We start from the raw sequence: 25,923 nt of genomic DNA on the forward strand, positions 1-25,923 counted from the left end.
CCTGTGCATGCATGAACTAAAAGCAAAGCCATGAGCACAGCACAAACAGGTATGTTAAACCATCATATTCAGGCATCTTAAATGTTAAAATGCAAAATCTGATTTTATCACATTTAATCATAAAAATGAAGAACAGAAAGTACAACACAATTACAATCTTTTTTTTTCTATGAAAGTCTTCCATTCATGAAAAACACAAACACATACACATTCCAGAAATATCAGACTGTTTTATAAAATGACTAATTTCAGATACCGTACATCTACGCAAATCCTTTACAAATATATATACTCTGTGTGCTATGAAAAATGTCCACAGTGTGTCTTCCTCAGTAGATGTGAGGTGAGGTGCTCGTCGGGCTGAGTCAGAAGAAAAGAAGATGCGCCGAGGCTCACAAGCGAGTTTCTCTGTCGGGATTGCAGTCCAAGGCCAGTACAAACTGCTCACAATGTATAGAGCTGTTCTCCTCTTTCCTCAGTGTTTCCAACTCTGCACTCCCATTGGTCAGCACATGTTTTTCTTCTTTCCTAATATGTCTTTTGATTAGAGCAAATCCCAAAATACAAAGGAAGAAGGAGACTGTTCTCAAGCCCAAAGTCAGACCCAGGTAGACTCTCCTGTACAAAAAAAAAAGCAACAGTTAAGAGTACGAACTGCTCCGTCACGGTTTAGGCCAGCTCTAAGTGAAGCTACAAATCCCTAAAGGTTAGTCACTACTGGACTTTTTCCCATTCAAAGTTGTATAAATAGCATTTTCTTCTAGTCCTTTTGGAAGATGTTGTAATGCCACAATCTTAGCTCTCTACTAAAGACAGGACTTGAAATTAAGAAAAGGTAAAATTACTGCCCTTTTTATTTATTACAGTCAAAATACTTTGGTCCAAAACTGCAATCTCTCAGGCACTACCGTTAAAACACAGCAGTAAACCTGACTGTGACAAGGTCAAATCTGTAATAGCCCAGGGATGTTACTGAACTATTTTTGCATTTTGCATGTAGTTGCAGTAACTACTGCAGCTGGTTGCCCAGAGGGTGGGCAACACCCTCAACGTCTAGGATGACCACCTTCTGTCACAAAGCGATTGCACCGGTCACCTGGTGGGAAGCAACCTGTCAAAGAATTGCAGTTCAATTTGGACCGACTGCAATCAGTCTCAGAAAGACGAGTGAAAGTTTCCAAACAGCTGCTGCTGAACGCAGACACACTTCCAACATGTTGTGATCACAAGTGAAGAATACTTGCCTGCAATGCATTTCTTTCCAGTAGGGGGCTTGACCCAACTGCCTGCCAAGTGATTATACTCTAGTTCCTATATTCAATTCAATTTTATTTATACAGCACCAACAGGCGCCTCGAGGCGCTTTGTATTGTAAGGTAGACCCTACAATAATACATACAGAGAACGACCCAACCATCAACGACCCCCTATGAGCAAGCACTTTGGTAACAGTGGGAATGAAAAACTCCCTTTTAACAGGAAGAAACCTCCGGCAGAGAGGGGCAGCCATCTGCCGCGATCGGTTGGGGAGAGAGAAGGAAGACAGGCTAAAAGGCATGCTGTGGAAGAGAGACAGAAATATAAAAGCAGGGTTGCTGAGCGCCCGTGCCACTTTGTGGTTAAATTGCTGTTCCTCAGCAACTACATCACTATTTGTGGAGGAAATTCTGAATTTCTGTTTTAATTCTGTGAGGTTCTGGGCAGACTCTCAATGCACACTTGTGGTTAGGAGTTCAAAAAGAAACTACCAGTTTTGATCATTAACAAGAAGTTAACAGGACTTGGCCTCGTCAAGTTAAAAGGTTTTGTAGAGCCACTTATTAAAAGATTTAAGTGAATGATTTAACTAAATTTAAACGAGTGCACCCAAGTTTTCTTTTTTAAATGTATTAAAAACCTATCCCGTACAATCACTCCACCCTGAAAAAAACATTAAGAGTAAAGTGTAAGAGTAATACGAAAACATGTAGACAGACAGAACCAGGTTTGTCATTTTCAATGATTTTTCACAGTAAACAAGCAAATTGTTTGTCATTGCCAACTTGACTCCATTCAGTGACAAACTGATACTTGACTGAATCCATCCTGTTGCCCTTTTTTCGTGGTCTTGACTCACCAAAGTCGGTCTGAAGATGAAAACTGACTGAAGTGGTCTTGGACCTTGTTTCCATCTTTGAAGCAACCATTTCAAGTGCAAGGAGGTCATTAAACATGGTTGCTATAATTCTGTTGTGCAGAAGTCTCTAACCAATAGTTTCCCTAGTGTGCCTAACACCATCAGTTCACTGCTGACAGCGTGCAGTTCAGTGGTTTTCAGATTATGGGCAGAGCCCCAACAGTAGTTTGGTGCAGTGGGGGGTGGGGGTGGGGGGTGGAGAATGAATCAATATTATTTTGTAATGAAAATGTCTGATAGAATTCTGATGCTAATCCCTACTTAGGTAGAATTGAACTTGAATCCCTTTTTATCATTAGTGATTAAAAAAAAAGAACATGCGCTTGTTTTGGTGTCTGAAGCTGAGACAAAGAAAAAGAAATCAATGCCAGAAAGTGTTTAAAATCACTGGTCTGACAGTTGTTAACAATTGTTCTTCACTTTTTATTTTGAATGCACTGTTCCTCCAGCGGTACATTTAAGATCTGCTATGGGTTCAGCATTTTAAATAAATCAACCATAACTCATGGCTGTGCGTAATAACTTGCACATAACTTGATTACAGGGTCACTAAATCAAGAGTTTGAAGGATAGCCAATCCCATAGAAATCACATGCAAAGTTAAAATAAAGGCATCTTACAAGTACCTGTAAGCTGAAGTGTCATATATTCTGCAAGCTCCTCTTCCTCCACACATCTTGTATCCCCATTTGAGGCAGGTCGTATCAATTATGGCTCCAAAGTATATAGGGGCAGGTATTCCAGCTGAGTTACAACATATAAAGTAACTTATGTCAGAATTTCAAGTCAAATCACGGTTCGCCTGAACTCACGTTACAATCTAAACAAGTCAGACTTCCTTACAATAACTTTGAATATTAATAATTATACAGCTAAACTGATAATTAGCCGTACTAAGCTAAATACTTTGGGTTAATTTAACATAAAAAGTAATTTTTATTGGTGATCTCCCAATAACTGTGCTCACTATATATATTATGCTGAAAGTCAGCTTGAGGGAAATGTCTGTGAGCCTGAAATGTAAATGAAATAGACAGTGATGTATGCCAAGAACAGCAAAGGTGGTTCTCACCAAGGGTACGAGTGGCCAAGGTGTGGATTCCAAGAGCGAGAGACTTCAGCTCAGGTTTAATGCACCTTTAGAAACAACACTGTGGTATTAGACAGGACTCAACTTTTAACCTGGCAACACTTAAAGAATGACAATGAAAGAATGACGTTTGTATTTCTTAGAGGGAGACGTTTCAGAACAATACAAACAACATTACAGCAAAAAGTGGCTTTAAGGCACAAAAGCAGAATATGACAGACCTGACAAGCAGCATGAAGCCAGGTGTACCCCCAAGAGAGATGATGAAGGAACTGAGGACAGACATAGCCAGGAAGTATGGAAAGACTTTCTCACAGCTGTCCCTGTGTGGACACTGACCCAGGCTGGCTGTCAAGTTGCCTGGTTGGGTATTAGCCACCGCGAGACACTTGCAATTGTTGAACACCTGACAGAAAAGAAAACAAGGTGTGACTCAGTGATAAATGAGCTGCGGCACAGCAGGAAACACTTGTTCTGTCTGTAAATAATCACGGAAATGTCACATGCTTCTCTGCGGTACGATATGAATGAAAATTGAGAATCAAGCCTGAATATCATGCTGCGTTTACTGAAAAGCATGCAAGTTTCACGAGGGCAGTGGTGTGTGTCTGACCGTGTTCTTGCCAGAGCCAGTGGAGGAGTTGCATCCAGCCAAACACGGGGACACGTAGGTGATCCCGTTCTCTCCACACACTGGATCCCACTCTCTGCTTGTGCACGAGCAATCCGAATTACAGTCAGAGATGAGAGACTGCTCCTGATAAGATAAGCCCCCCAGTCTGCATGTGACACAAAAAAAAGGCATGTGATTGTCAGCCCTTTTAAAACATCGATCAGACAAGAAAAACGAGCCATGGAATTAAAAACAGTGGCAGATTAAATAAATAAAACCCCAATCCCTTTTTCTCTGAATCTACTTCCTGGTTTGATGACTATCAAGTCCACTAAGGAAAATATACAAAGGTATTACATACCCACTATATGAAACTGTGATGCCTGCGACCTTAGCGTTCTCACAGCCCATGGCAAAGAATAGGAGTGACAGAAAGTAGCCCAGCAGAGAGGTCCCAAAGGCAAATTTAGCTGCTCCCATGATAGACAGCTTGTACTTTTTCATCACAACCCCTCCGGAGAACATCCCAAGGGCCACTGCAGGTATGTTGATCATGCCTATGAAACACCGCAGAATACAGCGTATCCTTAAATGGATGGAGAATCGAGAAAGAACTTAAACAGGCGATATCAGGCAGCAACATCACTCGCCAGAAGGGATCAAAGTCAGAACACTCATGTACATCAAAGCACTCTCATTTATATTTTACTTAAGTCATGTTGCGAAAGATGAAAATAAGTTATGGTGGTTCAGAGGATCTGGGACGTATTTCTCATCAGCCGATGTACTCTTAACCCACTCGGTTACAGGGGACAAAAAGAGCAACGTTGTCTCCATTCGCATCAGGGAGACATGTTAATTGGTCTGATTGCCTCAAGTGCTTTTAAATCAATGTCTGTCGTTTGTCTGTCAAATGCCCAAGGACTGAGGTAAACCAGGTTGTCATCTTGAATTTGCAGCATTTACTTAAGAGGGAAGTGGGAGTCGGGGTATAAAAAATTGATCAAAAGCCAGCTCATGAAACTCTTATGATTACCATCCAGCTCACATCACTTTGCATCCTTAAATAGGTACTTTTCAGCCAAACAGCAGTGGTTCTAAGCAAGCTTTTAGCTCTACAAAGATCTCACTTACAAAGATAAAAGAACAAAATAATCCAAATGAGGTAAACAATATAAATTAGTATAATATCTTGCTCACCCATGAGAAAATTGGCTTTTGAAGCTGACTGGCCGTAGTGTTGCTCAATGTATTTGGGCTTGTAGGTGACCATACCAATGAGAGAGTTGAACTGAACAATGGTCACACATAAGTAGATGGTGTACACAGGATTTCCAAGGAGACTCTTCAATGTGGGGACGAATTCTGTGAAAGGATGTTTAAATGAGTGATTTTCACTTCTTGAAGTAACCTCAGCCTTTTATTTTGATTTATCATTAAAACTATTTTGATTTTCTCACATTGACAAGAAGGAATAAACTTCTATTTGTGTTTACTGTCGACAGAAATGACAGTATTATATATACTATAGCAGTAAAACAGATCTTAGAGCCGTTAAGATTCCATTAATTGCACACAGTCAGTTTAATAATACGGTTAAAATGGAAAATCAACATTCTTTCATAAAGCACACTGTGATCACTATCCTACCACTGGCCATCAGATGTAAATTAGCTGGCTCCTCGGGTCTGAACATGTGCTTCAAGCCTGGGGAATCTTTAATAAATCTGGTTTGCTCTGGTGTGCAGTTGGTGTCATGCTTTTCCACAGGCATCGGCAGTGATTTTGGCAGGAACCAGAAAGGAACGGCCGACATGAGGGTGATGGCACCAGCAATGAGATAGCCCAGCCACCATGCGCCCACCCAGCGGGCATCGCCAGGAGTAATAGTGATAGTTTCTGTAAAGATAGAAGCACATTATTGGCGCTGTTCATTCTTTTATGGTTGTAATTAACCACAATTATGTATTTACTAAAGTCACATGCTCCTTAAGCACTTGAGTTGAAGCAAAAACGATCACTTTTTACTTTTACTGATTACCTTTTCAAATTCTTAAAGATGTAGTTGATGGTTAGATGACATGTTACTCACCCATGTCCACATATCCAATGTCGACATAGATTTTGGCACACAGGGACCCCAGCAGGTACCCAAAGACAGGACCAATTATTGATATTGTCTGGACACAACCTGAGACACACAAAAAACACCTACTTATAGCCTAATATATATTGGGTTAATCTCTGTATCGTTAAAAAATCATAATCATAATCATAATGGATTACATTATGTCCTATAAACAAAAAGAAATCAAACTGTACTGGATAGTTTAGTAAATCTTCTTAAAACTTCTGAAAACTGAAAATGAAGAGAGCCACTACAGGCAAAAACAGTGTAACTGTAGTCAGGCACCGTTAGTTGTATGATGGAGCAGCTGTATGATGATATTTAGTGTTTTCTAATAAAGATGCATTAAGTTTTTTTAAAGGTTATTTTCTCAAAATGGGCTTTCTTTCCCCTCATACTCTGAACTTGACATCTTTGCTTTGGTTGTGCTTACATACAACAAACGTTCCAATTTTATTTATCCATCCATCCATTCGCTTCCGCTTATCCTTTTCAGGGTCGCGGGGGGCGCTGGAGCCTATCCCAGCTGTCATAGGGCGAGAGGCGGGGTACACCCTGGACAGGTCGCCAGTCTGTCGCAGGGCCAACACACAAGGACAAACAACCATTCGCACTCACATTCATTCGCACATTCACACCTAGTGACAATTTGGATTGTCCAATTAACCTATCCCCACAAGCTGCATGTCTTTGGACGGTGGGAGGAAGCCGGAGTACCCGGAGGGAACCCACGCAAACACGGGGAGAACATGCAAACTCCACACAGAAAGACCCCGGCCTGATGGTGGAATTGAACTCAGGACCTTCTTGCTGTGCGGCAACAGTGCTAACCACCGTGCCACTGTGCTGCCCTCAATTTTATTTATATTTATATTATTTATACAATAGGAATGGCTCAAATACACTGCTCAAAAAATTAAAGGAACACTTCGAAAACATGTCAGATCTCATTGGGGGAAAAAATAATCTGGATCTCTATACTGATATGGACCAGGTAATAGGTTACCAAAAAAGAAATATGCCAAATTGCTTCATGGAAAAGAGCTATTTTCAGAGTGACAAAATGATGCATGAGACTCGTCCATTTTAGTAAATGGCCTGTATTTGTATAGCGCTTTACTAGTCCCTAAGGACCCCAAAGCGCTTTACACATCCAGTCATCCACCCATTCACACACTGGTGATGGCAAGCTACATTGTAGCCACAGCTGCCCTGGGGCGCACTGACAGAGGCGAGGCTGCCGGACACTGGCGCCACCAGGCCCTCTGACCACCACCAGTAGGCAACGGGTGAAGTGTCTTGCCCAAGGACTGTCAGAGCCGGAGCTCGAACCGGCGATCTTCCAATTACAAGACGAACTGCCAACTCTTGAGCCACGATCGCCTATTTTGCCAAAATTTCAGCTCATAATGGTGCTCAGTAGTTTGTATGGCCCCACCGTGCTTGCAGGACAATACTAATGCATGCTCCTAATGAGACGGCCAGGTGCAACCTGGCAACATTGGATGAACCGAAGCATAATAGCTCCTAGATTTTTTTTTATTGGATTTAGCTCAGGTGTGTGAGGGGGGCAGTCAGTGGTATCAAGTCCTTCATCCTCCAGGAACTTCCTGCACACTCACCACATGAGGCCGGGTATTGTTGTGCACCAGGAGGAACCCAGGACTGACTGCACTAGAGTCTGATAGTAGGGCCAAGGATTTCATCCTTATGACTAATGGCAGTCATGGTTATTTTGCATAGCCTGTAGAGGTCTGTGCATCCCTCCATGGATATACCTCCCCAGATCATCACTGACCCACCACCAAACTCATGCTGAACAGTGTTACAGGCTGTATAATGTTCTCCACAGCTTCTCCAGAACCACTTTTCATCTGTCACATGAGCTCAGGGTGAACCTGCTCTCATCTGTAATAAGCAGATGTTCGCCTACCTGTACAGTCCCTGCAGTATATTATTGTTTAAGTGCAACTTAAACAACATTACAAAACTTTTTGTTTTTCTGCCTGTTGACAGCACTTTAGTTTTTTTTAATTTCTTTTAAAGACATCCAATATTCCCTAACATGAAAGCACAGTGAAACAAGAATATTCCTATTACAGAAATCTATAGAAGGTTAACTCATCTTTAGTAGTATCTAATTTTCTAGTTTCAAAATAACCTTCCAAAAAATTTCTAAAAAAAACCCCAATTCCTATCAAAACTATCAGCTGTAACAAAGGTGGATTACCAATATAGAGAGCAGCATTATCGGACTGTGCGTAGTCATCAATATAGGAGATTCCCAAAGGCTGCACTGGAGTCTCTCCAATCCCACGCAGGATATTTCCCACCAGGACATAGATCCACATGGAAACACTGGACTCTTTTTCACAGCCTGCAGTTTAAAAACAGCAGTCAGAATGTCAATGGCATAGAGCCTTATGCAGCTCATGATCCATCTCAATTTCGCAGGTTACTGGCCATAAAACAACAACTGTGAACTTGAGCTTGACCTTGAGAACAGTTTGGATTATGACACACATGGTGATTGTTATGTGTAAGATTGGTTGAATTCTGAACAATACAATAGGAAGACTTGTGTGAACTATGAACGGCCTCGCCATCTGCCAGATGGGCCGAAACTATACATTATGATTTACACTAACAAAACATTGATGAAAAATATTCTATTATCACAATAAGTCAACACATCTTACTATAATCCCCGCAATCTCTCTCTGTTTGTCTGTATGTTTGTTTCTTTGTCCCCCAACTTTGCCTGCACTATCAGAAGTTGGCCACACACTTGGTTAATCTTAGGCCCCTGAAGGTTCTTATCAGCATTAGATATTTTGACATCAACATTTAGAAACTACCAAGCAACAGGCTAAAAGGACCTATTTTTGGCCCTCATGCACCTACAAAGCTTTACGTAAGTATCAAGTCATTTTAATTTCATGACGATAACTTCTCATATCTGCATATATATTCAAAAAAGCTGGCCTTTGTATGATATAACACCATCACATTTCCTAGAAACTTCCCTATAATGGGCTAAAATGACCTTTTTTGCATTTATGTACCTATAGCACCTTCTAAAAAGTACTGTATCATTTTTATTTCACAGCCAACAGAATGAATAGCCTACTCATTTAGTACTATAGCATGGATATGTGCAAGTTATCACAATTCATCATCAAAAATGACTTAAAACGTAAACACGCATGTGCTGACCTAGCAACAATGCTAGCACGAACAGTATCTGCAAAAACAAAGTTCAACCTTAATCACATGTTGTCATAAACAACATAAATGTTTTTTGTCTTACCTCTAGAAGGCAGTATAGAGGGTCTGTCACCTGCCCTCAGGGACTCAGGTGAGCTTGCCGGACATGGAGAGAGGTTATTGGTCGAATTCACTGAAGATCTAATTGATGTTTCGATCTTATAGCTGCGTATAAAATACCAATGTGACTGTTAAACAAGGGAAGGGAGAAAGCACCAGGTATTGTTAGATATTCACAATGTGAAGCACAAATACATCAGAGACTACAGAGATCAAAGTAATATGTGAATGGAATTTGTGAACAGCGATGCATGCATTCAGACACTGCGCTTTGCCTACCGGCCAATGATGAAATGAGGCATGGCGATCAGGAAGGTTCCAAAAGACATCAAAATACACCCGACTGCTATGATCTTGGGTCGGTGGAGCTTGGCACAAAAATAACTCACAAACGCAATTACCAGCAAATTCCCTACAGGGTTAAGATGATCAGAAAAGAAGATGGAGAGGAGTCAGAGGCACCAAACATGAGATGTACTGCTCAGAATCATAAATCATGAAAAGTCTCACTAACTACATCATACACATGATGTGTTATCTTTGATGAGCACTGATTCTGATCCACAAGTCTGTAACTAACTACATAAACCATTACTCCAAGTCTGCATACTGTGGCTTAAAACTATTTTTCACTCTTCAATAGTCAGTTAGGTATGCAACAAGGCACTATTCAAAGCTTAAATGAGATGGAAGTATGCAATGGTATTGGGAATATTAACATGCCATCATAATATTCCTGGTTCAAGACCTCACAGTATTCCACAGCATAACTAAGGAATGGTTTAGAGTCACCTGATCCAGTTCTAACTATAAGCTTTGTCACCCGTCTCTACTTTTAAGCCTCCTTTAAGCAGTCTCGCTGTAGCATTAGTATCATAAAAATACAATAAATAGAGAATAAACAAATACAGCCACCAAATACAGAAATGTACAGAAAGAGCCTGAGAAACTCACCTATTTCAAAGCTGCCGTCTATGATGCCAATCAGATAGCTGGGGATATCAAATCGCCTTTCTAGCTGTGTAATTGTGCTCTTCATGTAGCTGCCAGATAAAGCCTTGGCAAAGTAAGCAAAGGACAAGGCTGCAAGGAACATCTGCAGAGACACAAAAAGAAAAAAACAATACAATGTCAGGCACACTGGCTCTGATATGGATATATGATTGTTTTTGATTTTGACTGCAGTCCAAACATCTCATAATTTCCTTCTTTCATTTTTCAGGCGCAGATTCAAATACAACTACAAAATAAAAATGAATTTCTGAATGAAGTTCGACTAACAAGCAAAAACACAAGCCTGCACTAATTAACCTTAAACCTATCACAAGACTTAGTGAATGTATTTCTTTTATACGAGGGTTTTAAGGCTTTATTATGACAGAGCAGTGGAGAGAAAAGCTAGAAGAAAGAGTGAGGGAAGACAAAGTAAACTGCTGGGGGTGGATTTAAACCCGGGCCTCTGCAATAGTCTTATATGGGCATATGGGATATGGGTTGCATGCTGAACCCAGTGAGCTACAGCAGTGCACGTGAATGCATTTCTTTGAGGATACATGTGTGTGTGTATGACATGAATTTGCAGTTCAGATACATCTTTATAAAAGGGCAGCTGGCAATATGCGCTGGGCCAGAGAGTGTATTGAGCAGCCTCCTTCTTCTGCTCAGCCGCCTGTGGACACTGACAGTCAGTCACAAAGGGAGGATTAGAGAAGCCAATCCCACAAGGACACAGACACATCCTTGGACACATAATTGGAAACAGGTGTGCGGTAACCATAGCCTGCACTGTAAGGGATTAAAATAGTGAAAGCAGAAGAGACTGCTTCCAAACAACAAACTGCAATGCATTATAAATGCATTATAATAAATATGTCAATATAACCTACTTGTCCAGAAATATCAAATTCTTTTCACTTTGTTTTTTTCTTACAATTTAAAGTTTAATTTCAAAACATAATGATTGCATAACTGACAAAATTATCATAAATAGGATCATTATTCACACCCCATACAGGACACCACAATAAATGCGCAAAACACAAGCTGGACAAACTCCCATACACGTTCGAATATCTCCGAGACAGTGCCAGCCCAGTGATCCATGGCCACAGTGAAAACTGCATTGTTCCTCCAAAGGTCAACTATTGCATAAACTCTCTTCTTTAGTACCCCTGCTACATGACGTTACAGACGTGTATCATTCAGTAAAAAACCTCCACAAGTCTCTGCAAACCCAAGCTAGATCCTTAAGGAAACCATCCACATCCAAGGGCCCTGCCAGCGTACTTGTTCTTTTTCTTTTACAGTGACCTCGGCCCTAATAATTAGCAGACTCTCGTTCCTCTATTGAAGGCATTGAGGATATCATATTGCTTTGTCACTATATCCACATTTGAGCAGCAGCACTCAATCCAGACTTACTTTACTTTACTTACTTACTTCCATTTCATATGCTTCCCTTTGTATTGCACACTGTGAAAAATAATGAACTCTGGACTTTTCCTTTTATAGCAAAAGAAAACGAATTGATTCAAACGAATCAATTTTCACCATTAACACTTTTCTATAGGAACTGACCATCAGCCGTGAGCTTATATATACCAACACAGTAAAAAGAAATCTGTATAAATATGGTACAATGTACATTTTAAAAATGAAGGAATTTTCTGTATTAATTTCTTCAAGAATTTTTTTTACCTATATTTTTTAATAACACATTAAATTTTACCATTTAACATTTATTGAAACCTCTATTAAAAACAGATAATATGCTTACAGAAACATTTTTGTTTTGTACATTGAAGAAAAGGTAACGTTTCACATAAAGAAAATCTTAACACTAATTTAAAAAGAAAACGCTGAAATTTGGACAAGCACTGAAATTTCTCCACAAAACTAAAGCCAAATCTCTGGTGGCTTGTCTCTGTAAATCATTACTAGACAAATGAAACACATTTCAACAAGAATCTAAACGAGAGTTTCATGCAAAGTCAACTGGAATATTCAGAGTGTTTGCAAGTGACATAGAACACATGCACATAGGACAAGCCTAATCTGAGATTAACAAGCATGGAGACTGCTCAGATCAAAAGTATGCAGACCGCTTGTATCAGTAGAACCAGCTGAGAGGTTTGTTATAGCTTTACTATGCAGAAATGGAAAGCACACACAGAGGAAAAAAGCAGCATTACTGGAATTCCATGTAACTGTTTCTTGTAGTTACCTAAGCAGTTCACTAAGCAGCTTTTTAATTATTGCTCAGTGTGCCTCATAATCCAATAAAGAGGTACAAAACCTCCTTTCAGACCTCTTTTACAAAAGCACAAACTTTGTCTAAGAAATTTTTCACAGCGACTTAATACCAAGTCCAAAGGGCACCGTGAGCTGTTGCACTAGACCTCGCATGGTCATTAACAAGGCTTACATGCCCTACACTTAACTCAGATTTTAAGTAGGTGTTTGATAGATTCGTCAACACAGAGAAAAAAGTGTGATAAAGTGTTTTTACACAAACTGGCTGAAGAGTTATCTCGAGTAGTAGCATTTACTTACACAGTGTGTGAATGTGTGTGTGAATGGGTGGATGACTGGATATGTAAAGCGCTTTGGGGTCCTTAGGGACTAGTAAAAGCGCTATATAAATACAGGCCATTTACCATTTACCATTTTTACACATGAAAGCACATAAATGAGTGCCGCCAACTAATGAATCTACTCTGTGTCTTTTAGACACACGTGACCCCACTTGATAGGAAGAGAGAGAGATTTGTGTGCACCCTCTAGGCCAGTCAGATGACTTGGGAAAATGACAAACATGTGGGGCCTTTGTCCATTTTGGCTGAAATGATTTCTACATGTTCATATGACTTTTCTCTGGTAAACATAACCGTCTCCGTTGGCTGGTCTCATGTGTAATTACAGGCTTTATAAAAGAAACGTAGAAAGGAAGGTCCTCCCAGTTTGATGTTTGGACTTTTTAAGAATGAGAACAAAAGAATTATATATATTTTTTAATATTTAGAAATTAAAAATACATGATGCCAGTTTTTTGTGAATATTAACTCACTTAAGATTGTTTTCGGTAAGAGGGAGAAAGTAGACTACCTTCAGATTTGGGTGACAGGAGTTTTTCACTGTGGAGGAGTCAGGGTTGTTGTCCACAATCCAGCTGTCTGTGGCTGTGTTGTCCATTTTCTTCATAGCAGCCTCCTACTGTGGTTTCTCTTTTGATGACTTACTGTAGCTGTTCTCACTTGGGCCTATTGGAATGAAGTCAGATTTAGAGATTACATACCAAGCCACTATTGTGCAACAACAACCAGTTTAGTCTAGTTTAGTTTATTAAGATCCCCATCAGCTGCTGCAACGCAGCTTTACATTTTGATAATGCAAAGGTCTCGTATCAGGGTAAGCATTGATCACCTAACCTTTGCACAGATAAGACTGATTTACCATCATTACTACAGTGCACAGACAATATTTCAAATTCATGTTGCCATTTTTAACACTGGTCAAAAGTCAGACCAAATCCAGTTCCAATTATTTAATCCAGTTTTACTGGTTTCTTGTATTATCTGCATTGGTAACAAATTCAGTTCTTCCATAGCCTTATACAAAACTGTTCTTTTGATTGAACTAGTTCTTGGTTTGGGTAACAAAAATCTAACTAACCTAACTAGTAGCATATTCTGTCTATACTGAAATACAGTGTTTATACAAATGAATTACTACCTTTGTAACAATAATATTTCTAATAAATACAAGTAAAGAATAAAGAAATCTAAATTTTACAATTAACTGACTTAAGACATTTATGCATTCTTACAATATTTGTTCTACGCTGACAACCATTCAAATCATTTTTGCTGCCTTGTTTTGTAACATTTGCAATTTCTTAATCCGTTCCATTGTACCACCCGACCATACTACTGGGCAATAATCAAGATTAGAAAATATCAATGCTTCGATTAATTGCATGGATTTTGGTGCCAAAGACCTTGCATGGCATTTAACTATAGAAATACCATTTCCTATTTTAGCAGTTATATTAGTAATATATGCCCTGTCCAGGAATATTTATTGTTAAGGGTTATTATAGCTTAAAGAAATAAGTGGATAACAGCATTTGCAGAGTCCCTGGTTCAATCCTGGAAGGAGACACAAATCCCTTCGGGCTTACATCATGTGGAACAACCTGCTGGGGTGACGTCTTATGAATAAGGAAGCAGATGAAAGTAGCTTTCATAACTTAAAGAAATACTCATAAAATGACTTGTACAAGCCTGCTATGAAAAATGTAGGGCACAGCCCTATATGCCCTTTTTTGAGACTTGATGCTGGCATCAAATTAAGAATTTGTTAAACAATACCACTTCTAAGTTTCCACATTTTTATGCTTAAATTCTTCCTTGATCAACACGAGACTTACAAGATCTACAAAATCTCCAGAACCGATAAATTAATGTGTGTGTGGTATAAATGTGACTATTAGTTAGATCTAGTCAATCAATTTTTGTCAAATTTGTACACCAGATTTCAATCAAATCTGCTTTCAGTTAATTGTTCTTATTCACGATTGTTAGCTTTTTGAACTACAAGAATGACTAGTGCAATTCCTTGAATGGTATTTCAAAGGGGAAAAAATCCCCACACCCTTGTTTTTTAAAAAAGCGGATAAAGACAATGAATGTGTGAGCCACTCTCCAAATGTCGCCGTTAGGTAAGCATAGCGAATTCATCTGACAGTCTTCAAAACAGACTGCAAATAATATTTAGAGTAAGTCAAGCAGAAGAGCAGCACTCGTTCTTAAACACTGGGGACATTATGTTAATGATTTCATGATGCAAAAAAAGAAGCAGTGTTTTCATAATGCGAGCACTATATGACAGCATATAACTGCATTCACGTCAGCAGGAACAACAGCTCATTCATGAAGCTAATGGAAAATACAAGCAGCTGATTTATGGATGAAGGGCAGCTCAGTAAATACACCAAATTGGCTATTTCATCCTGGGGAGACGAAGAAGCAACAACTTGGTGATATAAAAATATAAAGAAAAAACCTTGTGTGTGGCATGTGGTCTAGTGTTACAAATGATACAGAATGAGAGACAGCAGGGCCAGGATGCTTGTTCAGTGATGTGAACTTCTCACTGAGTGCACTGAACCATAGCATGGCTTTGAACTACTCCTTTCTGTCTTACAGAAAAAAAAGCTGAGAGGGCTGAAGATGTAAAGGCTTAAACACTCACTCAACAAGGACAGACATTCAGTGGAGCAGCAGTTTCTTTTGACACAGCTAGTCTGGAAACTATACAAATGCCCACACTCATGTTTTACACTGGCAAAGCTACATTTTCTTTATAAAACCTCGACCAATTAAGGTTGCACACACAACAAAGATCCCCCTGTGTGTAATGAAAGGTTTCTCAATCATTAGTGTGCATAAACATCCACAAAATCCCCCAAACATTTCATATGTTTGGCTTGAAGCCTGTTTAAGTTTCCTCCGATAGAGATGTTGATAGGAAGCATTCCTTTTGTACAATCATACCGCCTTCTCTCTAAAGGTCCTGGTGAATCCAAGTGCCATCTGTTGGCAGGTCCTTTATTGAATCTCAGTGATTAATGGTTACACACCTACAGAAATTGCATTTCTGATGCTACAAATATCAGTGATATGAATGTGTGAGGCTCTTTGCTCTGTTACAGTTTCACTGTGGAAAAACACGCCAGGATCTTTTGCGCTTTCAGTTGCGCAAGACAAATGATCACCGAGCGAAAAGCAAACACTTTTAATCAAGCTGAGCTCAAAACACCGAGAAACTTCAAATGATGGTAAGCACGTGACCCCTGTTTAATTATCCATCGGTGGCAGTGCGTGCAGGTTGATTAATCACTGTGTACTCAGTAAGCTTTCACCGAATTCTCCAAATCACCTGCTGTTCTTGCAGACAGCTGTGTGCACTGCACCATTTATGTGTTTGATGATGCACAGTTGAAGCTTCACTGACAGTTTTCTGTTGGGGCTTTTTTTTTCTTGTCACTTGAATCTACAGCTATTATTATACCGCTGATTATCCACTAAATACACACATACGTCAAGAAAGGAATATTCTCATTCTCATGAATGACTGGGGATAATAACTCGAAAGAACATCATGATACTTACCCAACTGTGGGGGCTTCAAAGCTTTCTCTCCTAACGACGTATTTGAGGCTACTTCTTATTCAGCACACAAAGAGGAGATGAAATGACATCCAGTGGTTTAAAAGAAAATCTTCAGTCTCTCCTCATTAAGTCGCCTACACTCACACGGTGTGCTCTTAGGCTATGAAGGGAGAACAGCGTGTTTCGCTGGACACGGTAGACACTGAGCACGATCTTCGGTGGAGCACGCATATACCCTGAACAGAGGGGGGGGGGGAGCAAAACTATGCCCAGCCTGCGTTTCATTGAGCCCTAGTAATCTGCAGGCTGTCAAACGTTACATATGGGTGCATGAGTGCAGGTAGGTCAAGCAACCCAAATAACTAAGTCGTGAATTTCTGCGTTGATTATCTAATAGATTAGACCTGTTGTGACGCAAATTTGCCGCAAAAAAATGCAATAGCCGCTCTGCTTTTCACATAATTCCGCTCAAATAGTGCATGGATTATTTGCCAGTGGCTTCCAGTCGCTGAACAGTATGCAGTGTTTACAGCTTTCAAGGGGTGAAGACACTAAAGGTGAACAATTCGACGTTCACAGACAAATGCAAATGAAGTGCATAATACTGTCATTAAGCTGATAATAGTCTGATGGCGTAGTTCTTACTTGTAATTACAGCAGATACTAAATAATGCAGCAGTTTTCACTGCGCATTTGTTGATCAAACCATGACTGTGTTACTCAGTTATAGTGAGTCTGGCTATTTAAGGTCTGGTGTTCATGGTAGCACTGGACAAATCTTGTATACTTTTCTATCCAGTGAAACTTAGTGAATCCTGGAAAAGTCAGTTCTGTTAAAAGTAGGCCAGCAACAGTGAATATTCAATCAAGTTTTCGATCGAGATTCAGTTCTTTGCTTGAAAACTAATTGGACATTTCAGTGAACTTGCCTTGACCCTAGACATGTATCACGTGAACAGGATAAGATGTAGGATAAAATGTCAGTTCAACTTCAGACTGCTTTTCTTACTGGCCTCAGAAAAAAAATGCATGCTCTGTAACAAACAGGCAAACTAATTTAGACAAAAGTAAAAGTCTGCACAAACAACAAAGGTTCAAATGTGCTTTCAGTGTTTGTCCCCTTGATAAAAAATAATTAAAAATCAATAAATTAAGTCATGATTTCCTCACTGTGCCTATCAACACAGGAGGGACCTAATCTCTTAAATTCCTCTGTTGCCATGGGGACACCTGGCCTATGTAGCTTTTACTGAATATGTCAAAAACGCCCCATATAGCTTCATTGTTAGTATAACGTGAAAATTATGTAGCGAAGGTTTAAAAATATTCTATAATTCTGCCTGTAATCGAATCTAATGTGCTTCCAGTTCTTACAGCTGCTGTCAGGTGGGAATGGTGTGCTTATTCTCTGTGCCCATTATGCAACGCTGTTCCTCACATATGTATCAAATTCTTGTCAGTCTGTCAACAAGATTATATTACCTAACCAAATTTCATGAAATGATAATAAATAAATTAACAGACAGGAAACTGACCATGGCTGAAGATCCCCCACTGTCCTAAAAGAAATTAGAATATGGATTTAGTAGCACTTAATAGAACCTATTAGTTACATACATAGACAGTAAGTAGCCATAACCATAACCTAAGCCATAATCTTTTTATTTTTATTAGAACATGATGTTCTACACTGAGATATACTGTAAAACCATTTTTCCTGCTGTTGTTTCTTTTTTAAGAAGTAAAAAGGATTTTTACGGAAAACATGGTAGAACAGAATTGATGGTTTGTACCATATCAAGGTACATACATTCATCCATCCATTAAATTTGGGGGTGCGGGAGGGGCTGGAGCCTATCCCAGCTAATAATAAAATATTTAATGAAAAGCTAATAGCTGTAAATTAGAAGCATTTTTGTCTACATATGGCAGCATTCAGTAGTAATATCTTCATATGCCATCTTCCCCAGCTTCCTTTTGTGCCTTTGTTTTATTACAGTACTCAGTATTTGTCACATATTGATGCATTTTGTTCAAACACAGTGAATTTGCACTTTATGCACTTGCTTCTTCTTCTTCTTGGATCTTGAACAATTAGAAGCTGTGACCTAAGCATGGTTTACCTGCATGAACATAAACATCCTTTTTAATATCAGCAAGTATGAATAGCAGCTACATGCCACATTACTTTAATTCTTAAGATTTGTTTTAAGACTTGACAGTATATTAGCTATAATCACAGCTAAATCCCGAAATTATATACACAGGCTCAAATATATCAACTCAAGTATATACAGTAGCATAGTATATATTTGATTAGAGGTGCCTTTTTAAAGAAACGTACCCATACTTAGAGAAATGGTTAAACTCTAAATGCAATCAGAGCTCAAAGATGGTTTAATAAAACATGGCACTTTGAAGTGATCAGGAAATTGTGTTATCATGTACGCGTTTATAGAATTAAATACAAAGAAGATGCGACACATCGACACAAGCATACCACAGAAACTGTAATCTTGTAATTCAATGTATTCACATTACAACATCCACATGGTTCAGTTTGTGACGTCTACTGATCTTCAAATATATTCACTGTATAATACATAATACCAATATAGGCACTTCCAGTAAGTCTGGCAATATTGAAGCTACAGTATAGTGTCTAAATTACAAAATGGTAAAAATAAATAATGTATATCTAAAAGAGTTTTTGTAGTTTTAAAATTTCTTCACTGTACAGCATGTATGTATTTTGTACAAAATGGAGCATCGACCTGCAAGGAAATCAATTATTTTACTTTCACAAATACTATGTATTTGGACATATTCTTCTTTAGTACATGTGGTAAGTGCAAGGTACTTGTGAGAAGAAAGCAATTAATTCGTTAATTATGTGTCAACTATATAAAAATACATCATCTCCTTTTGTTTACGTAATTGTAAAACTTGTTTGGTTCTCTTGGTTACAATTATTCTACATGTGTGAATAAGCATGGCAATCAACTAAAACAAATGACGACACAAAATATACACGATTAAAACTGATATACGGTGGTATCCACTCAAATGCAAGTATTGACTTGATGTGACTGTGGGGCAAAATGCACACGCGTTACACTTGCAATCACCAGGAAATAAACACAGTGGACACAGTCCGCTGGCCTTTAAAGATGTTGCGTGATGAATGCTCTAGTGCTTATGTCTGTGAGGCTAAGAGTACGCAGATCAAAGAGGAAGCGCGAGGAGAAATATCCTATAGGACTTTCTGTGAATAATAATTTCATCTGAGTATCCGTGAAGAATTGAAGAACTACTCACAGCATCGCTTTGCCCTTCATTACTTCACAATCTCTATCCCCTTCTCCCCAACAGTACAAGATAATTAAATACAGGACGGAGTCACATTAGAGGGGTCAATGGAAGAATAGACATAGAAGCAAACACACACTGTTTTGCTCACGCAGATACACTAAATAATGTATATATACATTCAAAAAGGAAGGATTTCTAGAGTGTTTGAGGTGATGCAATTGTGTAATTGTACAGCCTGGAAGTGGAAGTTACAATGAGTCATAGACAGAATGTATGTTTTTCCAATTCTGCACCACTTAAGCTTAGATACACTGAACAGCTTTCCTACATAACATTGATGAATACTCACGGGGCTTTTCCAAAGCGAAATAAAATGTGTCCATTGTGCAGGTAATGATGATTATAGCTCATTGGGCATGAAATGCATCAGCATACAGAAAAGAGCATGCATTTACAAGACACAATGCACCCAGCAACCCATGGTCATTTGAGGCCCAAAGAACTAACATTGTCCCGATTCAATGGCTTGTAACAATTCTGGCCTGATAAAGGGTTTCGTAAATCTGAGATGACCTACTAATCAGTAGGTCAACCAATTATTGAGCTTGTGCGTGCGCTCCTCCCTGTGTAAGACAAACTGCAGAGGAGAGGCAGAAAAAGCAGAACGGCCCATTGTGGATGCGGCGCTCTATTCAGCACAGCTGGACATATTGTGTGACGCTACGTCAACGCAGGATATGCTAGAATACAATGCGTTGACACAGCCGTGTGTTACAGTGTAATTTCACCTCTCGTGTCATGTGTACAGACTCGTATATCTGCCGTCCACCTTTCCAAAGATCAGTTTAAAGAAATCAGATTATGACAGAGAGCAGTGGTGCAGCATGAGATGCTTGCTGACTGCATCCGTAACAGAAATTTGAACTGCTGATTCTAAATAGAGCACTTATTCAATTCAATGCATTCATTTTTTTAGTTTGTGTGTAAATGTCAGTGATTCAAATTAAGTTGGATATTCATTAGATTTTGTATCTTATTCAAGCTTCTGTATGTACTTGGTTATTTACACTTATGGCTTTATTTCAGTTGAAAAATGTGACTTAACATTTAACTGTCAGAATTGTTGGTGAATGTCTGGCTGCTAAAATAATTCCTGTGAAATTTCACAGTTTTTACAATGTTACTCATAAATACTTCCCACCATCACAAAGAAACGGGAGACAGTCGGGACAAAAATCACATGGAAAGAAGCTGATGTGACGAAAGGTGAAATTGATAAAACATTACACGCTGCAGTGCTGTTATCTTGACCCGGGTGAAATCATAAAAACGGTTCCCAGCATTTATCTGCTGAACATTGGTTTCATTAAATAAAGCGCAAACTCCAAACAGCTGCAATTGTTACATAAACAGAGAGAATTGCTTTGGCTCCAATGCTGCTGCACCGCCAGTGTGAGAAGACTGACGTGAGAGAAAGTCATGTGATGTTAAAAAAACAGACAGATTATGATCATCTAAATTTGAAATGACAGGGGAAACATTCCCTTCGTGTATTATCATGCAAACTGATGTAATCAATATTCTTTGCGAAACTTCATCCACCAGCTGATGCACTCTGCCTGCACTGAACTTGAAGAGAAGAATTAACTCCCTGAGGTGCCAGGATGGGATTCAGAGAGAGTCACCATGAAAAAATCAAAGTCAGCAGCTGTGACATAAACTAAGCCTTATTTTATGAACAGAGTTAAAGTTTATATTTCTGGTGTGTTTTTCACGTAATGTCCTGTTATGTGATGTTCACGTTGAATTTCAACAGCTGGGGAGGGTTTCCTGAGGGTTCAAGGTCAGCATCGTTTACAGATTTTAAGCAACACTAATTATAGATTGCACGACACACTGAGTCCAGCTGCATGAGTATTAAAATGATGATGACAAGAAGAAAAAAGGACTTCCTGTCAAAAGGCGATTTTTAAACAATACTTGAGGGGACACAAATGAATTTGAATTAAATGTCACCTTTTTTGAGATGGCGTTAAGTTTTCTTAAGTGGTAAAAGGATCTGTTTTCTGGTTCTGTTTGAATGCATGATTGCTGCCGGTGCAGGTCCTTTGAATACAATATCTGGGACAGTAATGTATTACAAATAACAAGAAACCTTCTGAATTCATCTATGTCATCTGCAGAGGAATTGTGCACATGAGCGCATTCATTTAAACATGCAGGCACGCACAAATGGGCACACATGCATAGCGTGACGAGCCTCGGGTCTCTGTGTGAAACTAAAATGGCAACAAATGGAAAACATAAAATGTGTAAATAGTTGATATTGTATGCTAATTCCCAAGGGTGAGTCATTTATTTTGGCAAACACCAATGTTCCTCATTTCTTTGACCCCCTTTATAATCCATGTATAGAAAACAAAAACAAAAGAAATAACACACAGCCAGTGGGAGAGCTCAAAAATGCTAAAATTGAAACACAAGTTCATATATATATTTATATATATATATGCACTCAGGAAGTAATTATATATAAACTGGCAGCAAATTTCTGGAGTCCTGCGTTACCACAAAGGGCTGAAGCTTGTGCCACCAGGCTTCTTCTTCTTTTGACAGTAGCAAAAGAGTTTTTATCCCAAAGTATAGGAATAGTCCCGTATTGCAATATGGAAAGCTTTATATGTTTGGTGAAATCAAATATTCAGATAACACGTGTAAAGCACATATTTTGCCACCCTGTTTTTTTTCTTTATAGGCACACATTTCCCAAACATCTACAGTGTTGTGTCTAAGTGATGTGCTGGCAAAAACAGGAGTCAGTTAATAGAAAACCAAGTAACACTTCTTCATGTCCTTGTCCTGAATGATGCCATATTTCCCCTGTGTTGTTTCATTGTGGGTCCCCCTCCTCTAGTTGCTCTTGAGGTTTAGAGTCTTCCCTCAGAGCTACAGGCCATTCTGGTTCCTCCTCTGGATCCTCTCCTTCTATCAGCTCCTCTCTGCTACCTGACTCCTCTTCCTCTTCATGAATAGCCAGAATAGGTTCAGCTACATTGTTTAAATGGACAGGCTCCGCTCCTTGTGCCTGTTTTTGGTTCTCTTCTGCAATCACCTTTTTCCACATCTCGTGGTTCTCCAGCAGGTGCTGCGTGATCTGGCAGAAGACTTTCCTCCTCTTCTTGGGAGTTGCTTTCTCTGGAGAAAACAAACACCTCCGTGAATTAATACGTCCGTCGTTCTCTGTGATCAGACATCTTTGGCAGGGGTAAAAACTTACGAGTGGGAGGAAATGCCTCCCCAAACGTCTCATCTTTTACAGGAATCTAAGTTCTTCTTTTCTTTTTGTTAATCAAAAAATGCTGCCCATGAATGCACAAACAAATTATTCTAAACAAATAAATTTCTCTTTTTAGATAGACATTCAAATATAAATACTGTTATCATTATTGCAGATTTACATTTGAATACTTACGGGACGCTTCCGAGCAGGTGGACGTGTCTTCTTCTGCAGTATCCTCCTCATCCTCCTCCTCATTCTCTCCAACCTCTGGCCCCTCCTCCTCCGGGTTGGGTTCCACCCATCGTCCAGGCATGAGGCTGGCCGAGTCATAGGAGTTACACAGGGGTCCAACGATGTGGGTGATGAAGGATTCCTGGAGTTTGGCAAGCTGTGGGGCTGCTCGATCCATGAAAGGGCTGACAGGAAGGCCAAGGCTGGACTCCTCATCACCCTACACAAAGTACAAGCCATTTAGATATAAAATTATCGCCAGTTAATTTCATATTGTTTTACAGGAAATGAGTAATTGTGGTTAGCATAAGCATAGTTGATTCTGAGATTGGGTTTGACTGAAGGGAAACCAGGTGGAAAAACTGATGGCAGAGGTCAAATTTTCCAGTACACCATAACAGTGACCTGTCACACACAAGAGCAGGATCTCTCCTAAATGGAATCCGGCCATAATTAATATATTTATCCCACTTCAGCTTCTGATATGCAAGACAAAATTTGAAAACCGCTGCCATAGATTTTTTGTTTTGCAATAAGAGATGTTTTTAGTCATCTGTTAATTCAATTCAATTCAATTTTATTTATATAGCGCCAAATCACAACATAAGTCGCCTCAATGACTGCGAAGGCCGGCTGCTTAAGATTCATATCATTTGTTTTTGTCCAGGTCATATGCCAATCGAAGAAGAGCAAGTACTAATACTGAAACATAGTCGCCCTCTTCTGTATTTTTTTCCTGTACGTAGACTTCTGGATTTCAGGCATGATTGATTTTTTGCTCCCCTTAATTCCTCCTTCATTTAATCCCTCTGACATATTGAGAAAGTAATGGAAGTGCTCCTTCTGAGAGCTGCTATTGTGTAAGGAGCTGTCATAACTCCATGACAGGACTATTGTATCTTTTCAATCACATATTGTACATTTTAATTTTACATTGTATCTACATATAAGAGAAGAACAGTGGAGACAGCTGGGGTATCTTATAGCTTTGTTTAAAAAACAACAACTAATGATTCATATATGCTGTAGGCCTTATGTATGCTTGGCTTCGTTGTCATTGTAATAATATCATATGTAATCATGGCCTATTTTTTTTTGGTCCTGCAGTACCAAACAGAATCTGTTTTTGCCTTTAGTCTAAACCCACCCACAGTGAATTTTTGTTACAGTATTTAGGCTTGGCACACACCTCAGCTAATTGCTTCTGGGTCAAGAAGAATATGCTCAAGCCCTTATCTTGACTACGGTTACTAGGTGACGACACACCCTGGGCATTATGTGCCTCTGAATTTTTTGGGAGGAGAGGCACATAGAGCAAAAGCTCTACAGGATATTTGCGTTCATCACCACGTCTAGCAGCACTGTCCTTTTAGTTGTTTTGTATGCGGTGATGCTAGCACAGCTGCAATTCACGTCAGATCAGTTTTTGGTTTCACCTGAAATTTCAACTCCATAAAAGAAAAGAAAGAAAGAGAAAATAACCAGCAAAACAATACATCTCAATACTTTCCAGCTGTCACAGAGCGAGAGGTAGAGGGTTACACCCTGGACATAGTTGCTAAGCTGTTGCACGGCTAACAGAGAGAGAGAGACAACCATTAAGCTCACATCTACAGCCAATTTAGAATCACTAATTAACCTGACCCCACTAACTGCATGTCTTTGCACTGTGGAAGGAAGCTGGAGTACCTGGAGAGATCCTGAACATGCAAAACTCCACACAGAAAGGCCCAGACGGTAGATTAAAACCCAGGACTTTCTTGCTGTGAGCCAACAGAGTCAACCACCAGGCTCAAACGGGCTCAAACACTCAAGTGTTTTTAAAGCAGGATGTGTGTCAGTGTGTGCCTGTTTGTCTATGTCTATTTGTCAGGTCAGTTTTAAACTCCCCCTCTCTCTGAGAAAAGCTCAAGCTCGACCAGGTTTGGGGCCTATTTACCCGCGACACACTCCCTGCCCGTGGCTGGTGCCCCCACCAGTGAATTGCTGGTTCTCGGTGTCTGGGGCTGGATACTCCGGTGTGTACTGGCTCGCTCCTGGCGGCTGCTTTGCGGGGCGTGTATGAGGTGCCGTAAGGGACATTATTACTGAAACGCTCTCACACACACTACTGAAATTTTAGCTCTCACGCACACTACTGAAACGCTCTCACACACACTACTGAAATTTTAGCTCTCACACACACTACTGAAATTTTAGCTCTCACGCACACTACTGAAACGCTCTCACACACACAACTGAAATTTTAGCTCTCACACACACTACTGAAATTTTAGCTCTCACACACACAACTGAAACACTCTCACACACACAACTGAAACGCTCTCACACACACTACTGAAACGCTCTCACACACACTACTGAAACGCTCTCACACACACTACTGAAACGCTCTCACACACACTACTGAAATTTTAGCTCTCACACACACTACTGAAACGCTCTCACACACACAACTGAAATTTTAGCTCTCACACACACTACTGAAATTTTAGCTCTCACACACACAACTGAAATGCTCTCACACACACTACTGAAATGCTCTCACACACACTACTGAAACGCTCTCACACACACTACTGAAACGCTCTCAC

The 25,923-nt window shown here is 39.6% G+C and overlaps 2 protein-coding genes across 2 annotated transcripts in view; both read right to left on the minus strand.

The window, feature by feature from the left end:
* Positions 1–186: 186 nt before the first annotated feature.
* On the minus strand, positions 187–16,718 carry LOC113026575 (solute carrier organic anion transporter family member 1C1-like). Its single transcript, XM_026175507.1, has 15 exons — positions 16,507–16,718; positions 13,439–13,593; positions 10,289–10,430; positions 9,614–9,746; positions 9,318–9,439; positions 8,238–8,384; positions 5,972–6,070; positions 5,530–5,778; positions 5,080–5,244; positions 4,241–4,436; positions 3,880–4,045; positions 3,488–3,672; positions 3,249–3,313; positions 2,803–2,920; positions 187–618 (listed from the first exon to the last, which is right to left on the minus strand). The coding sequence occupies exons 2-15, from the start codon at positions 13,532–13,534 to the stop codon at positions 393–395; spliced, it is 2,109 nt and encodes a 702-aa protein (XP_026031292.1). The 5' UTR covers positions 13,535–13,593; positions 16,507–16,718; the 3' UTR covers positions 187–392.
* Positions 16,719–18,938: 2,220 nt separating this feature from the next.
* Positions 18,939–25,923, minus strand: part of LOC113026576 (cGMP-inhibited 3',5'-cyclic phosphodiesterase A-like) — a 94,283-nt gene continuing 87,298 nt past the window's right edge. The window contains exons 13-14 of the mRNA XM_026175508.1: positions 23,291–23,549; positions 18,939–23,013 (exon numbers count right to left, since the gene is read on the minus strand). Of these exons, the coding sequence (XP_026031293.1) occupies positions 22,709–23,013; positions 23,291–23,549 (564 nt within the window). The 3' untranslated portion in view covers positions 18,939–22,708. The remainder of the gene's footprint in view (positions 23,014–23,290; positions 23,550–25,923) is intronic.

The sequence above is a fragment of the Astatotilapia calliptera genome, chromosome 7 (assembly GCF_900246225.1).
Source record: "Astatotilapia calliptera chromosome 7, fAstCal1.2, whole genome shotgun sequence".
Classification (NCBI taxonomy): domain Eukaryota; kingdom Metazoa; phylum Chordata; class Actinopteri; order Cichliformes; family Cichlidae; genus Astatotilapia; species Astatotilapia calliptera.

Bases quoted from the DNA above. Each gene is read 5' to 3' on its own strand.
- LOC113026575 (XM_026175507.1), bottom strand. From the start codon at position 13,534: ATGAAGAAAATGGACAACACAGCCACAGACAGCTGGATTGTGGACAAC. The intron at 10,431-13,438 runs GTAGTCTACTTT...GTGTCTCTGCAG, and splicing joins CCTGTCACCCAAATCTGAAG to ATGTTCCTTGCAGCCTTGTC. The intron at 2,921-3,248 runs GTGAGAACCACC...GTTGTAACTCAG, and splicing joins CTTGGCCACTCGTACCCTTG to CTGGAATACCTGCCCCTATA.